The sequence below is a fragment of the Cheilinus undulatus genome, linkage group 3, assembly GCF_018320785.1.
Source record: "Cheilinus undulatus linkage group 3, ASM1832078v1, whole genome shotgun sequence".
In the NCBI taxonomy this organism is placed as follows: domain Eukaryota; kingdom Metazoa; phylum Chordata; class Actinopteri; order Labriformes; family Labridae; genus Cheilinus; species Cheilinus undulatus.
In genome coordinates, this window is record NC_054867.1 from 34,137,840 (window position 1) to 34,153,891 (window position 16,052).

The following is a 16,052-nucleotide window of genomic DNA, read 5'->3' on the forward strand; positions in this document are numbered from 1 at the left end:
CGGCTCCTCTGGCAGTAAGCTAATCAACAGCCGGGGCTTCATACAGACGGCTAAAGGCCTCATAAAGGAGCAGCTTTAGATAAACTACAACACTGAGAAACATTCATAAATCAAGCCACCAAACAGAAGAAGAGAAGTGGCTTTAAAAAACGGGGCACAACAACAACAGTGTGCGTTAGGTTTGAAGCTAAATGAGCTGAGTCGAGATGAGATTCATGCAGACAAAGTAGCTGACAGGAGGAGCGGCTGAATCATGTGGGCTGTCAGGCTGTCTGTCAGGAGCAGGGCTGCCTGTTGCCTGGGTTATTTTAGGGACTGTGGCTGACTTAGATTAATAAAATATCGATTTAACATCACAATGAGATGGACACCTGGAAAAATCTTTGGAATTATGTATTTGTTATTATGTAGGCAAGGCTTAATATTTCATTTTATCTTATTGTATTCACAAAAGAAATAGTTAAAAAGTGCCAAGAAACTAAATTTGTATTTTTCCTGCAACTTCCAGTTGCAGACTTGTTTCACCCCCCACTACATCTAGCAAGTGCATTAATATGTAGTCTTTGCCACACATAGAACCCCACCATACCTTTGCATGGAGCAAGTTAACAATAGAGATCATTCAGTGCATGTTATACATTTAAAAAGTCTGACTTTCAAGCAAGAAGGGCGGAGAGAACATACCCGGGGTGAAACTATGTAAGTGTGAATATAGTTCTTAAATATGGGTAAGCACACTTTGCCCACTTTATACCTCTCTTCACAAATGGACAGCTCTCCTGGAATTTTCTCAGAATTTTCCAGTTGGCTGCATGTCTTATGACGAACAGCCAAACTTTTTCCTGCTTACATCCTTGCAAATTAAAGTGAGTTTGTTAGAATGCAGAAGATAACTATCCAGAATATTTCACTTGGGTGGCTAATAAAGTTTTCTTATTACTGCTTGCCTCGGTCTTCTGTAATCTCTTTTCTAATTCTGTTTATTTTGCATAAACAATGTCATACCTGTTATAGTGTTATCTAAACCAAGAAAAATCTACTTTTACTCAAGTTTGTTGCTTCTTGAAGTGCTTGCTACTGTTTTGTGTTTTCTCATTTTTCATAATATTAGATTAACCATTAAATTTGATTCATAAAATGGGAATTTCTGCAGCCTGAAGTATGACATCAACAGATAAATACTGTTATAAGGAGCGTCAGTATGACTCACTTCCAGTCCTATTTCTTAGTCTCCAATAATGTGTTTTCTGTAACGCTGTACAAAAGCAACTGTTCTGCTGTGTATTTGGGTTTACGTTCTTATTTCATGGAGACTATACTGAATCGTGAGATCATAACCAACTCAAACAATATTTAGGTGAAAGTTGCATGTGTGAAAGTCTGACAACATCAGAGCTTAAAAGCCTTGAAAATACCTAGAAACTGCATCGAGTTCACATGTAGAAAGAACTGATGTTGGATAAAAATGATTAATTTATATGAATTACTATGTGAACAGCAAAAAAATTGACTGAACAAGATCTCAGACTCTTTCCATTAAACCTCTGATCACTCTCATTTTATACCTGGTTACAGATACATTGCTGTGAAAAAATATTTGGCCCCTTTCTGATTCCTGATGTTTTTGCATATTTATCACACTTAAATGTTTTGGATCATCAAACCAATTTTTATATTTCACAAAGACCAAATCCAAGTAAATAGAAAATGCAGTGTCTAAATGATTATTCAATTTCTTAAGGGAAGAAAAAAATCCAAACTGGCCCTATGTGAAAAAGTAATTGCCCTCCTTGTTAAGTCATGAGTTCAATTTCACTGGCCACACCCAGGGCTGATTACTGCCAGATTTGTTGAATCAAGAAATCACTTAAATAGAAGCTGTCAGACAAAGTGAAGTAGGCTACAAGATCTCAAAAAGAAACGCATCATGCCACGATCCAAAGAAATTCAAGAATAAATGAGAAACAAAGTGATTGAAATCTATCACTCTGGAAAAGATTACAAAGCCATTTCCAAGGCTTTGGGACTCCAGCGAACCACAGTCAGAGTTATTATCCACAAATGGAGAAAACTGGGAACAGTGGTGAACCTTCCCAGGAGTTGTTGGCCAACCAAAATGACTCCAAGAGTGCAACGACGACCCATCCAGGAGGTCACATGAGAACCTAAAATGACATCCAAAGACCTGTAGGCCACACTGGCCTAAGTTAAGGTCAGAGTTCATGACTCAACCATAAGAAAGACACTGGGCAAAAATTGCATCCCTGGGAGGGTTCCAAGGCCAAAATTACTGCTGACAAAATAGAACACAAAGGCTCATCTCACATTTGTCAAAAAACATCTTGATAATCTTTGACTTTTGGAGAAATATTCTGTGGACTGACGAGACAAATGTTTAATCTTTGGAAGGTATGCGGCCCGTTACACGTGGCATTAAAATAGCACAGCATTTGATAAAAAGAACATCATGCCAGCAGTCAAACATGGTGGTGGTAGTGTGATGGTCTGGGGCTGCTTTGCTGATTCAGGACCTGGACGACTTGCTGTGATTGATGGAACAATCAAAACAAACCAAAAGAAAAAAAAAAATTAACAAACAATACGTACTACCTCCTGAGCCACCACCAGAGGTCTTATTTCTTTTATATTGTACCTTTGAAAATACTCAACCACAAAACACATGATCCATTTACCTTTATTGGCACAGGCTATCCACTGCAAAGGAGTGACATCATAGTTATGCTGGCCGACAGAGAAGGTGAACACTCGGACCTGGACAGAAAAAAGGACAAATGATAGAGATAGGGGACAAAATACAAATCATATGAAAGCAGAGAAGAATAAAAGCAAACTTCTTGCAAAGATGACTACAGTAGCATGAAAGCCTTCTTCTGGATGGTGCCAGAAAACTATAATACACAAATGATGAGCATGTTTACATTTGCCTTCTATTCAACTCACATAACTGTCAGTGAAAGAGTTTTCATGCTTCTTATTATTTGTTTATGACAGCAGCCGTCATGAGGGAGCTTGGATGTAATGTCTATCAGAATGAATATCATACAAGATGTGAAATGTGGGAAAAGAGGGGATGGAGTGGGAGCAAGACTGGAACAAAGACACAGATGACTGTTAGCTGTTTTTTTTAATGTGCTCTGAAGATAAAGTGGCTAATTAGTCAGCAGGTCAGAGCTGTTAACACCAGCAGCAACACAACAAAAGAGATGGAAGAAGATGGAAAGAAAGAGAAACAGGCAGAGACAGAGAGGGGAGAAAGCTGAAGAAAGGCCAAAGAGATGAATCACAGGAAGGAAAATCCAGAATCAAAACAGTGAAATTGGAAGTGAAGCTTTGAGTTGTGTGCACAGATTGTTGTATCTGGCATGTTTGTTGCCGAACCAACACAACGGCCTGTGCAATAATGAGAAAATGTCATCAGAATTTGCAGAGATGGGTGGAGAAGACAGTTTCCAGACACGCATGATGTCTTGGGCTGGCAGAGTGGGTACATACCATAGATAATAGCCTGATGGGGACAGACTCACCGTTTTGTTGGGCCAGTTGTACTTCTCAAAGATTTCCTGTGCACGATCCTCCCCGCCATCTGTAAACATCATTATCATCTTATTGCAGTTGGCCCTCGGGGCACTGCTCTCCTGTAACAGGAGAGACGAGAAACACAAGGAAAGAAAGAGAGAGAGAGGGACAGGTTAGACAGCGTACATGGAAACAAAGGGAAGGTATGTATTCTATAACATCAATGAAAGTTTGTGTAAAGAAACATAAAGTGTTCTACTTTAAGTTTGTCATTCACCAGAAGACTATACTACTAGCCACAAGTGAATTCGAAAAGTTAAAAATGCAAAGAAGGTCAAATAAAGTTTTAAAATCAATAAAAAAAATTAAGCAGTATTCTTGGAAAAGGGATGCTCAAGGAAAATTAGTTGAATGTGCAACAATCACACTCATTTGTAGGAAAGACACACATCTCTCAACTGCCAAAACTGCACTTAAAATTCTTCAGAATTTGGCATCCAGAGAAGATGAACTTTCCAAACTAAGAAATATCTCGCTATGGGTGCTGATTTGACTCATTTAGTAGAGCAGGGGCCCATGTACAGAGGGTGCAGTGGTTACAGGTTCTAATTCTGATCCTGGTGCTATTTGGTGCCTGTCTTACCCCACGAAAAACCTTCTAAAGGTCTAAGTCCATATTTTGTCAATCATACCTAGCGTGTTCAGAGACTTATTAGAATTTTTTTGTCTTTACAAACAGCACTGTGATAAATATGCTGAGTAAGAAATGGAGGAATAGTACACTGAACAAATATTACTTATGTAGATCTTTCAGACTTCTGGTAACTGCATGAGCATCTTTTGATTTAGATATGAAATCAGCTTCAACAAAGCTATGGTATTTAAATTGGTAAATGACACAGTCAAGGGCTTAGAGCAAGGGTTTTCAACTTGTGGGTCGGGTAGCAGAGCTGTTTTCAGTGGGATGTCTGTTGTCTTAGCACCTTTTAAATGCTTTTGTTCCATTGTTAAAGCTGTTGAAACCTGGTTTTCTTTCCAGCAAAGAGAAAAAAAAAAAAAAAGTTTTGCATATTTTTTTCCCAGAATTATCTAAGAAATTTCATTGTGGATTTACCCAAACTCATATTTTTTAAGGAACTAAAAATAACTGTCACAAAAAGTAAATCAGTTTCCTTAAAATTCTGAAGAGTCCATTGGCCATAAACTTTTGGTAATCTTCTCTCTTTTCCACTAAATCTAAGAAAATTTCACAAAGAATGGGAAACTTTCAGGACTTTTTCAATAAACTTTCAGCAATTTTCTCCAGTAATATTTCAGGATGTTTTTTTTTTTTAAAGATAATGTTAAGGAATTTTGGATAATTTTCCCCAAAGGTTTTATGAATTTTATCTGGGATTTCCCAGCTACTTTCAGGAATATTATGTAATACTTTCCAGGATTTTTATTATTTATATGATGTCTGATTTTCTTCAGTTACTTTATTCGGTCATAATTCTATTTGGGGTCCAAACAGCAACATTTTTTATTTAATGAATCAGGATGATTGACAAATATCAGAAATTTGAGTTACCATCTGCCATTAGAGTGGGTCCCAAGGCCAGACAAGTTAAGAACCACTGCCTTAGAGGATTTAATCGATTCAATGCATCTTAGTAGATAAAAAGTAGTTTTAGTTCTATTGAGATCACATTTGTGGCTGAGAATCTTCTTCTGAAAGTGTTGTTTTAATATACAGTGCTTAACAAATTTATTAGACCACCTGTCATATTTGTCTCAGAGACCATCCAGCATCATGAAGTGCTTTAATGCGGACTCTTTCATTTTCAGTGAGCTCTCCGTGTTTTACCATTTTGAACAGGAATGAGGAATTTCAAACTGAATTCCCCTTTTTAGACCCAAATTTGAGCCGGCTCACTGGGCTTCTCTGAGAAGTCAGAAATAAATCAAGCATAACATTCAACCACTAAAACTATTTTTTCTGTTCAGGAATGCAAGTAAATAACTATAATTTGACATATTAATCAAGAAATAATAATGTGCTTTACTATTTTTTCAGTTTAGTTGTAAACCAGTAAATTTGAAAATTCATGGATATCAATAATAATTATATTTGAGCATTAAAAATATCATTTGGGTTAAAGAGCTTCTACATATTGGTGTATTAACCATTGCAGAAACACAAAAAATGATTTTGGTAATTACCAATGCTGTAAATTTAGGGCAGCTGTGGCATAAACCTTACTTTGGGTGGTGGTCTAATAAATTTGTTAAGCACTATATATTTAAATTCACTGAGAAAAGTTAACTATACCTTTATGAGTGACCCTTAAAATTGTCTCCATTCAACATTATATTTTTTGCAGTTTTTCCTTTTGATGCTTATAAGTGATTTTTCATTTTTTTTGTAAAATAAATAATGACTGCAACAGCAGTATGCTGAAGACAGAGAAGAAAGCAAACATAACTTACACAGTTACATGGTAAAATCTGCATGGATTACTTACTAGAAAGAGGATGTAAAACTGGACCAAAAACCCAGCTTTAAGTATCTGTGCATTTACATCTGTTGTTTGATGCAGTTTTTCATTTAACAGATGGCTAGCCAGGAAAAAAAATCATGGTAGCATAGAGCCACATTAATTAACATATATAGTGTTTGAGAGCAGTCATTCTATACAGTCTTATGAGAAGAAAGAAGACAGGGATTTATCCTTTCAATCCCCTTATAATGAGGGATAAATATGTAATTGTCCACATGATATTGTTCTCACATACTTATCTTTAAGTATTCTTTGACTTTCATTTATTTCAATAAACCCTTTCATGCTTTTATTCTTGGATTTTCACCTCACATTCATTGATTTAATAGTCTACACAGCTCCCACACGTTACCTGAATTTGAAGAACTCATTCTTAGTTTACAGCATTAGCGTAGCGTTAAATTTGATTTTGTCACAAACACTTTCACAAGCATTCCAGCACAATATGCTCATAGCAAGGCACCAGTTTTTAGCATTCAGCTTTGATACAAACCCTCCCCTCACCCCCACCAATGCCTGCACGGCAGCTGCTATTGATATGCACGCCAGCGGCATGTCAATCTGACAAGATTCTAATAAAGATAAATAATATTGCTACAATTACATATTTTTATTGTGCTTCTGTCACCAATCATGGCCACAGACAGCGATTAAAAGGGCCTTTTTATTTCTCATTCTGCTGGCAAGAGAAGGTAGGAAGGGGGGTAGAAGGGGGGCAGCTGGCACTTGGCTCGATGCCTCCGAGCCCACCAGAGGAATATAAAGTGTCTGTGGCTGATCTCCTCTGGGCTGCGCTCATCAATCATCCCATCAGAGCCCATTAGGGTGGCAGCCTCTTAAAATACACAGCAGCATACGGAGCTGAGGCAGCACCTGTGTCGGGAGCACGTGGACGCCGACTGCTGACAGACGTCACGGCTGCGCTGGCTGGTGCGAAGGTAAGCGTGATTCAAACACAACAGCAGTTATAATCAGACCTATCTACATCCATGACAGAACCCTGGAAATGTCTTATACTAACCTGGACCAGGAGCTGTCAGCCATGTTTCATCACTTTTAATTCTGATTCATTAATTGGATTAGACAGTGACCCTGACAGGATGTATAATAACATGCTGCTGCTACAGAACATAGCTCCAGCATGTTATGGAAGCCACTCTGCAGGCATACAGCTCCTCCATCACACACACAAAAAAACATCCATTCTGCTTTACTCATCCCTGAAAAGCATGTTGGCTCTTACATTGAGGAGCTGTTCAAAGGCAAACGTGAAGCCAGACTTGTAATCTGTGGTTCCTTTGGCTTGCATATGCATGACGGCTTCCTTGAAGATCTTCTTGTTACGAACGTTGGCTTGTACCAAAGTCCGGAAGCATGGGACGACTGCATCAGCCTTTTCATTGAACTACAAGAGAAAATATAAAGACACACATGAGCATATGGTGTGTGAATACTGGATTTTCTGGACAAACATTAGACATGATTTTAATATATATATATATATATATATATTTGATGCTGTAAGACTGTGTTGCTGTGTGTTGTCTTTATCATAAGTGTGTGCGGTTCATGGCAGCAGGATGCAGACGTGGGTGTGTGGAGATGTAAGCAGCCCTGCTCCTCCCTGGCTGGCACTAAACACGGGTAATTACAACTTTCCATACAAAGAACAGGTGCACCTGTAAGCCAGTGCAAACCACTGACAGAAACCCAGCCAAGGTAATATCACCTGTCTCATCTCATCCACCAAATTAGCCTAAAAGAGTGTGCAGGTCAGTGTGTGATGTACCAGTGTGCACACATGTCTAGAGTCTATGAGTGATTACATTATTAGCAGCAATGTCTGTAATAGCAGGTTTCAAATGCTGTTTTGCTTTTTGAAGGTCAACTTCGGATATCTTCTGACATTTCTGTGATTGATGTAAAACATTATGTGCGAGAAAAGCAGAAATTACTCATAGGCTGCCTTTATGTCATATTTAAATTGTCTGACAAAGAAATTAAACACAAAGTAACCAGAACCAAATATTATGTGTTCACCACACCTCTGTCAGTCTTAAAATGTTAGAAAACACAGCAGCAAGACTAGTATCATAACTCATTGTTCCACTATTATGCCACTGCTAAAATTAAAGCCGTTTTCTAAAGCCAGCTGACATCAGTTTAATTATCATTTACAGCTGATCTTGGCATTAACACCTTTTGTATTTGCAAATTATTCACCAGCACGCTATTGTTAGCCCTCACTTTTTTATTAAGAGTGAAAATCAGATGCGTTCCCATCCAGATTACCATGCTCATTTCTTGCTCCGAAAACTGGGATTTAGAGGCATACAGTGGCTAAAAGCAATGGATTATGAAGGATTATCGAAGGAAGTCTCCAAACAGAGTCACCACACCGAGCCTGTGGATGTATTTTTGTGTGTATTTGTGTGTGTGTGTTATCTGTCCTGCAATATAGGATAAAGTTAATATTTCCGTACACAGTGGCCCTAATAGAAAGCTTGGTAATCAGCAGACAGACGGAGCGAAAATGCGAGAGAGGCACAATCCCGCACGGACAATGGCAGTGCAGGAAAAGCAAATATTCTATAATGAGGGAAATGCAGGTTTTTTACTGTGAATAAACAGTGGGGAGCGGAAAGAGCACACTGGGCTGTGCACTTCCAGCTTAATTAACGCAGAAAATATTTGTTTTGCTGTTGCTTTCTTGGTCCTGATCTGCAGGTTTCCACTCACCCTGGCGACATTCACATAGTCATCATCCGACAGAGTGTCCAGCATCTCTATCACTGAGGTTTTCATCAACTTCAGGGTGAGTCCACTGACACTTCCACTCCTGCAGAAAGGTCACAAAGTAGCTCTGTTATAAGTGGACAGGTTGTTATCCAGGTCGTGGTACACTTCAGACATTTACATAAAACAACAAGTGGTATTCTGTCAAGAAGAGAAAATGAATAGCAGCAGATGAGTCTAAGTTTAGGCTTTCCTCAAACCAACAGGTGGCACTAGTGCCCTTTCCACTCCAGCCAGAGGGAAAGTGAAAAGACAAGACAGTTGGAGACACAGAGGATTGAGATACTCACACATCCACAATGATGACCATGTCCTTCGGAGATGATGCACCTTGGATATACCTGGACAAAAGACACAAAGAACTGGCTTTAATTTTGCTCCTATAATCTTTGAAGAAAACGGCAAAGTCACAGAGCCGCGCCGTGATGATATGGGGAGACTAGGGCTGAGCCCACTTAAGCTACAGAATACAGAGAAGGCTTATGTGCTTAGAAGAGTTAATAAGTTGTTATATACTTCAGTGTTGGCCACGGCTACTGTCGGCTGACTTCAACAGAGATACTCCTCTTAAATGAATTACAATGCCCACTCTAAATAATTACCACATAAGCCAAAGTAATTGCTAGTTTATGGTCTAAGTGTATTATTACAGTCACTACAATGGCCTGCACTGTGCAATAAAAACCCAAGCATGGCAGCCACAACGGTAAAACCTTTTACACTCTGAGTACAGAGGCTGAGAGGTGCACAATCAATATTTTTACAATTATCCTCATGGAAAAAAATCACTATTTTTATAGGATAATGTCATCATTCAATCCTGCTTAAATAAGATGATTTATTTAAAAACTTAAATAATTTATGTAACTTACACGTCACTGTACCTGGATAAAGCTGTTGATGCTGCTGGAATTACTGAAGGAAAAATCTAGAAATCAATATTTTTTTCAGAACAAAAATGCCAGTCAAGCTCACTCTGTCTTACCTGACAGCTTGGGTTACAAATAATTGCATTAATTCATAAATGTAGCCACTCTTGTCTTATTTTAAGTCATAAACCAAAGGAATTTAAGGCTTAAAATGAGCATAAATGTCTTACTAAAATACCATTTTCTGCAGTCACGCTCTGGTGACTCAGACAGTCTCATATGCTTGATATTCAGTCACTTGAAATTTATACAAACTTGTCAAGGAGCAGCCAGAGTAGCGCTGACCCGTGCTGTGGAGAGTCTGTGCTGAGCTAAGTGCTGTCAGTAAAATAAGAAAGCTGATTTTCAGTTCCTTTGATGACTCATCAGTTGGGCGTCAAACACATTATTTACTTTGGCGGTTGCTTTGTTGGGGGGAGGCACACGCTGCTTAAGACCATTATGTTTCTTCTGCTTAGAGTTGCCTAAAATAGGGCCATTTCTGAGTGTGTGTCAGCCACGGTACAGCGTGGGCCCACAAGGCACAGGCGCTGCTAAACCAGCAAGGCTAGACGACTTTTGTTCTGGACGAGGCGCACAAATAACATGTGTTCACCGGTGATAGAGGATGATGTGGAGAAGGGAACCAAAAACATTTTTATTCTGTTCCAGTGGCAATAAAATTCCCATTTAGCCCTGATACAAAGAGTGTGGAGATTGATGGACATTATAGGCCTTCTTGTGGCACACCGGGAGGGTGGAGGGGGCTTCAAATGTGAGTACTAGTTTGACATTCTGAGGAGTGAGGAGGCAGGCAGTTAGCAGGCGTCTTAGGCAGTGGCGGAGTAATCATCAGGGGTCTCTTTCTGCTGATTATCAGCCGTTCCGCTGAGTGTGGAGAGAAGCCAGCTGCCTGTGGGCCAGAGAGGCTCTTTTCTTATGCTCGGCCAAGCTGATATGGAGGTAGAGCAACAAAGCCCCGGTAGGCTTCGTCGCTGCTCCCACAAGTCTCACCGCTCCCACTCACTGGCAGGCGCCACTCCAACCTGCAGGATGACCTCTGACCAGTGTGGAAGTGACGTCCCCCAGCACACCGCCTGGGCTGCTCAAATCCGTTTTTCAGACACAACGCGGGACACACTCTGCTGAAAAGCTGCCTGAAACCCCCAGATGGAACTGAGAGTCGGCACTAGCACTGCCTCACAAGAGGTCGATTAACTGAGCATGCCCAGAGTGAACATGGGGAGAATGACTGTGTGCGTGAGAGAGAGGGAGGGAGAGAGAGGGGAGAGAATCCAATTATTTTCAATAATAAAGAATGCCACATCAAAGGTAGAACTTGCGCAGCTCTCCACGAGTGTGTGGCGTTTGAAATCAGGTCTGGAACCATGAGGCATATTGGCATGCATGACTTTTATCAATTTAATTACTGAAATCTTAATTTGAAGGAGGGAGAGGGAGAGGAAGAGAGGGCCCAGACTCCACACAGCAGCGGGCGGCCTCTTTCTTATTCGAGTGATGGAGTTTGTGAAAGCGATCATCGATGCAGGACGAAAACTCAGTGAGAATGTGGCCCACGTCTACACCACCTCGGGCTCACGACGGATGGAGACACCTCATCTGGAGATTGAAGGAGGGTCATTTGGTGATGTCCGGTGCCTGCAGACCAACTGCCGATTTTCATTAACTTCTCTGGTCAGTCTATTTCTCACAGAGGAGAATAGTCCTTTAATGGGACTTGAAGTTATTTTGAAGGGGCTAAATGTTAATTATAAGGCAATGCAGACTCATATTACTTGCAATCATTATAGGTCATCTACCCTCCCGATGTAAAAATCTCACAATGGAGAACTCTTCCAGCTGTGGCCCTAAATTCTGCAGAGAAAATATCACTTTCAAGCAGATCATTTTGTGTCTAACTGTGAAAAAGGCAGCATTGATCAGCAGTAATGGCCTTTAGTAGGAATGTGTGAGCAGTGATGGAGTAGAGAAGAATTACACATGAGCCAGGATAGCGTCATTCAACACTGAAGCCATAGTGCTGCCATGGCTGATTTTCCCCTCAGATTGTCTTGGTGTATCAGCGGTGCTCTCTTTCTCTCTTTCCATTGCCTAAAGTGCAATTGGATTTTCTCTGTGCTTCTGAGCAGGGAACATCAGGATCAGAGGGAGTAGGATGGAGTCAAGGATTTTCAGTCTTCAGGCTGATATCTACAGGCCTGACCGATAAAAATCAAGCAATGAGGCCGGTATCGGCATGTATTTCTCCATATTTTGACTCATGGATCCAGATGTGTTGTTTCTGCATGGATTCCAGTCAGTAATTACCTCTCAGCTTCTGCCCACTGATGCCATTCTTTCCCTGTCATTACCCAGTCTCCTGCGTGCCAAGGCCAGGTGACAAGCAGATGGGCCTGGCTGGTGCTGAACTGAGCCCTGTCGCCCACTCCATCCCACCGCGACACCACCAGCAACCATCAGACAGCAAACACAACATATCAGCCTGTGGCCTTGCTGTCCATCCACTTAAAAGTTTGGTCATTATCTGACCACTGGTGCTGAACAATCGGAACTACTGAGAGCACTTTGTATCATACATCACTAGTAATTTACACCTGAGCCCCAAACAGGAGGAAGCTGAAGCTCATATTCTGGGTCCTGCTCTTAACTGCTTGTCATTTAACTCAACCTATTTATACCTGTCAATCATGACGTGTTCAAATCACTTCTGACACTGCATTGCCCAGGGCATGTGACATGCAACACGTGTGCTTGCTATATTTTCTGCAGGTGATTAATCAGTTCCAGAAAAGTGAATATGAAAATGCAATAAACCATGAGAATCCACTTAAGGCTGGCTCTGTGAACCAAGAAATCCCCATTAGATTCAATTTTTAAAAATCACTCTTTGAGGAAAACTAACTATGTTTACAGCCTGGCTCATAACAGGGTCCGCCCCCCTTCCTGCTGTCCCCTATCAGCCACAACATAGCTCAGTTAATGCTGATTTTTAGATCTGATCATTAGCCATAACCATTCAACTTTTACTTCAAAATCTAAAACAGTTTCTTTTGAATATATTTAGCTTCTTTCAATTTAGACAGAACTAAAAAGTTTGTAAAGTCCTGACCTCGAGAGCATATGTTGAACTTTTTGTCATTTCTTAAAAGTTTTGCCAACTTGCCAATTCCTTAGAAACAGAATCTGAATATATAATTTATAAGACAAATCATCAGTAGAAATACCCTTTAAGATATAAATGCAGAAGTTTACATTACCCAGTGCCAATAAAAGTATTCACCCCCTTAGATAGGAGACTCCATGGTCAAGTGGAAGAGAGTTCTTTGTTCTGATGAGCCCAAAATGGTGCTTTTTGACCATCAGACAAGATGCTATGTTTGGCAAACACCAAACACTGCACTTGCTTACAAACACACCATCCCCACTATGAAGCACTGTAGTGGCAGCATCATGCTATGGGGATGCTGCTTGTCAGCTTGCCCTGGAATGCTTGTAAAGAGGGTAAAATGAATGTGGTAACTTTGTAGAGATCTGTTTTCACTTTGACATTAAAAAGGTTTTCTTTGTATTTTTTCTCCAAAAAGCCAAATTATATTGACCATGAGTGATTTATAAAATAAATTAAAGGGTAAAAATGTTTTTTTATAGGCAATGTATATGAAAATATGACAAAGGGATTCTCATCTAAGAGCATTTTCTTCCTATTACCATAAAATTTGCCAAATTTAAACTAAAATAAATAAATTCAAAAGCAAGTATGGCAACAGCAGCAGTAGTGATTTGTGTAACCATAAAAACCCCAGGAGGCCTTACATACATCGTACATGTCATGATATGAACGTGTACACACCATTACAGCACATACAATCAAGATAAAAGCTGATTTGTGTGTGCAGTAGACATGTGCTCTTTACACTGAGGTTGAGCCAGGTATCACTCTAAATGAGAGGAGATTAAAGCAGCAACACTCACTCCTTTCACCACTCCCCACCCTTACAACCTGCCACCACCAGCCATAAATCTAAAAGAAATGTATTATACAAGCAATGAACACAATGACATATTCTGTGTTGTGGTGATTGTATTTTGCTCCTTTTTGCAGCAGTCTGTGGAAGGCGTCTCATTGGAATTCATGAAATAGTTTTATCATGGCGCACGGCTGTAAAATCAATACATTAACTGTGCCGGGGGGCTAACTCTCCTGGGAGATTGTGTTTATGCACCCTGACCCATTCCACAAAGTGTTGTGCATTTCATTTAAATTGGAGGAATTATCTATGACATACATTTCAGACACATGCAATAGATACATGGGGCATGATACATGGAGAGGTGAGATCATTATGTTGTAATACTGTGAGCATGCAGGTAAAGCTTACTGTATATGTGTCCTACTGTGGGCCCAAAAGTGTGTTTAGCTTCACTATTCCTGAATCATTTCTATTGGTCCCATTGTACACAGCATGGAAATAATGAGCCTAAGTGTACAGTATATATCTGTAACTGTCATGTTTGTGTGTTTGTAGCATGTGAATTTTCCTCACAGCATGACCTCTGATGTGAATGCATCATGCACAATAAATGTGAGCAGAGCAATTGAGGAATAATGAGAACACTGTATATTAGCACAGAGAGACTGCTGCTAATACGTGTGTGTGTGTGCATGTAGGTACGTTTGTGTGCCTGCTCCCAAGTGCGCATGGATTTGTGTTGTGCTGATGGGCTTATTATTTTATGGACTGCTGCTCTCTTAGTGCTCCTGTGGATGTGGCAGGCGAATAAAGATTGAATTAAGATAAAAAATATAGGAGGACGGCGCCCAGAGAGCCTGCAGGAGAAATAGATGTTGTCTGCCGTTTATTTATTCCACTTTCTGTTGATTATTGGAAGTGTTTGTACCGAGATTCACATTTCCATATTTTTTTTTTTTTTGGGGGGGGGGGGGCACAAAATTATACGCTCAATTTTACAACCACTCTCCTTTTACAGAATACTGAATTAATGACGCATATTGGAATACATCTGCATCAGTTATTAGTAGACAAATCTGTTACTGTTGCTCTGTGAGATGGAAGAAAAAGGCTCCCGCTGTGTCCTCTCACATTTTGGCTCAAACTGAAATGTCAAATACTTTATCAGGACTGAAACTGCTGCAGCCTTGTGTCACCTTCAGGTCCACTAATAACAACCTGGTCTTTCTTCTGTCTGAAGTGGGGTTGGAGAGAATGAAAGGAGAAGGATGCAGGGCTCTAGATATTGGGAATGGTATTTTTGGGGAGCCTCAGCTTCGAGGATTGACCAGCAGTCATAATATTTACAAAGAGGTTAGATTGACTTTTTGAAGAAATCAATATGTGATATAGACTACATGCTGCTGTGAGCCTAGGAGCTAATGGGATCTTTGCAACGCTTGGCTAACAGGACTCCACGCCTGTCTCTGGTTATTTCTCTCCTTGCCCTCTCCCTCGCTTCACCCTCTGCTTCGCTTCCCTTGATAACACGAACAGACATTATAATGGACAAATGTTAATAATTAATGTCAGAGCAATTGGAGACAATTAAGTGTGTTGACTGGACCATTAATTTTCCTGAGGCTGTTGGTGGGGGAAGCAGATGGGCACAGATCGCATCTGTGGAGGCAGGCAGCCGTCAGATCCTTTTTTTTCCCCTCAGAGGTGCACCTGGTCATCTTTGGCCAGGTCACCAGCTCTACATCCCAGAAAGACAACAGGTCTGTTACTCAACAAACCAGCCGTGAATCCTGGCTGCTACTTTCACTCTCTGAAGCAAATCACATCTTTGACTGAGGGTTTCTTCTCACAGACAGCATCAATGCAAATCTTTGTGAAACATATTCCCGTGATTGCATCTGTGTATTTCTAGTTCTTATGCTGGTGTTTCTGAAGCTTCGGTATCTGTCTGGCATATCAGCACATGTGATCTGATGGATCTGTGAGTTCTTTGAGAGGAGGAGTGCTGAAAGATGTGTTGTAGAATGTGCAACACCATGAAAGTGCTTATACAATTTTTTACACAACATGTATTTCAAGGTTTAAAAAATACTGTTTGTTGTTAAGATCTCATTTTTTTTATCTTCTGTGGTTAAAACTTCATATAGTCATAACAGTCTGAGAAGGTGGCTCTAGCGTTGTGAGCATGCCCATGCGCCTCATGTACAGAGGCCGCTGTCATAAGGGAGAGAGTCGGGTTGAAAACCAGCCTGTGGCTCCTTTCCCACATGTGAAACTCC

The 16,052-nt window shown here is 40.3% G+C and overlaps 1 protein-coding gene across 4 annotated transcripts in view; it reads right to left on the reverse strand.

The window, feature by feature from the left end:
• The window catches only part of cacna2d2a (calcium channel, voltage-dependent, alpha 2/delta subunit 2a), a 255,562-nt gene that overhangs the window by 38,532 nt on the left and 200,978 nt on the right, over nt 1–16,052 (reverse strand). For all 4 annotated transcript variants that reach the window (XM_041783642.1, XM_041783641.1, XM_041783640.1 and 1 more), the window contains 5 exons: nt 9,164–9,214; nt 8,817–8,916; nt 7,321–7,482; nt 3,546–3,656; nt 2,694–2,772 (listed from right to left, as the gene is read on the reverse strand). In XM_041783642.1, coding sequence (XP_041639576.1) covers nt 2,694–2,772; nt 3,546–3,656; nt 7,321–7,482; nt 8,817–8,916; nt 9,164–9,214 — 503 coding nt within the window. The remainder of the gene's footprint in view (nt 1–2,693; nt 2,773–3,545; nt 3,657–7,320; nt 7,483–8,816; nt 8,917–9,163; nt 9,215–16,052) is intronic.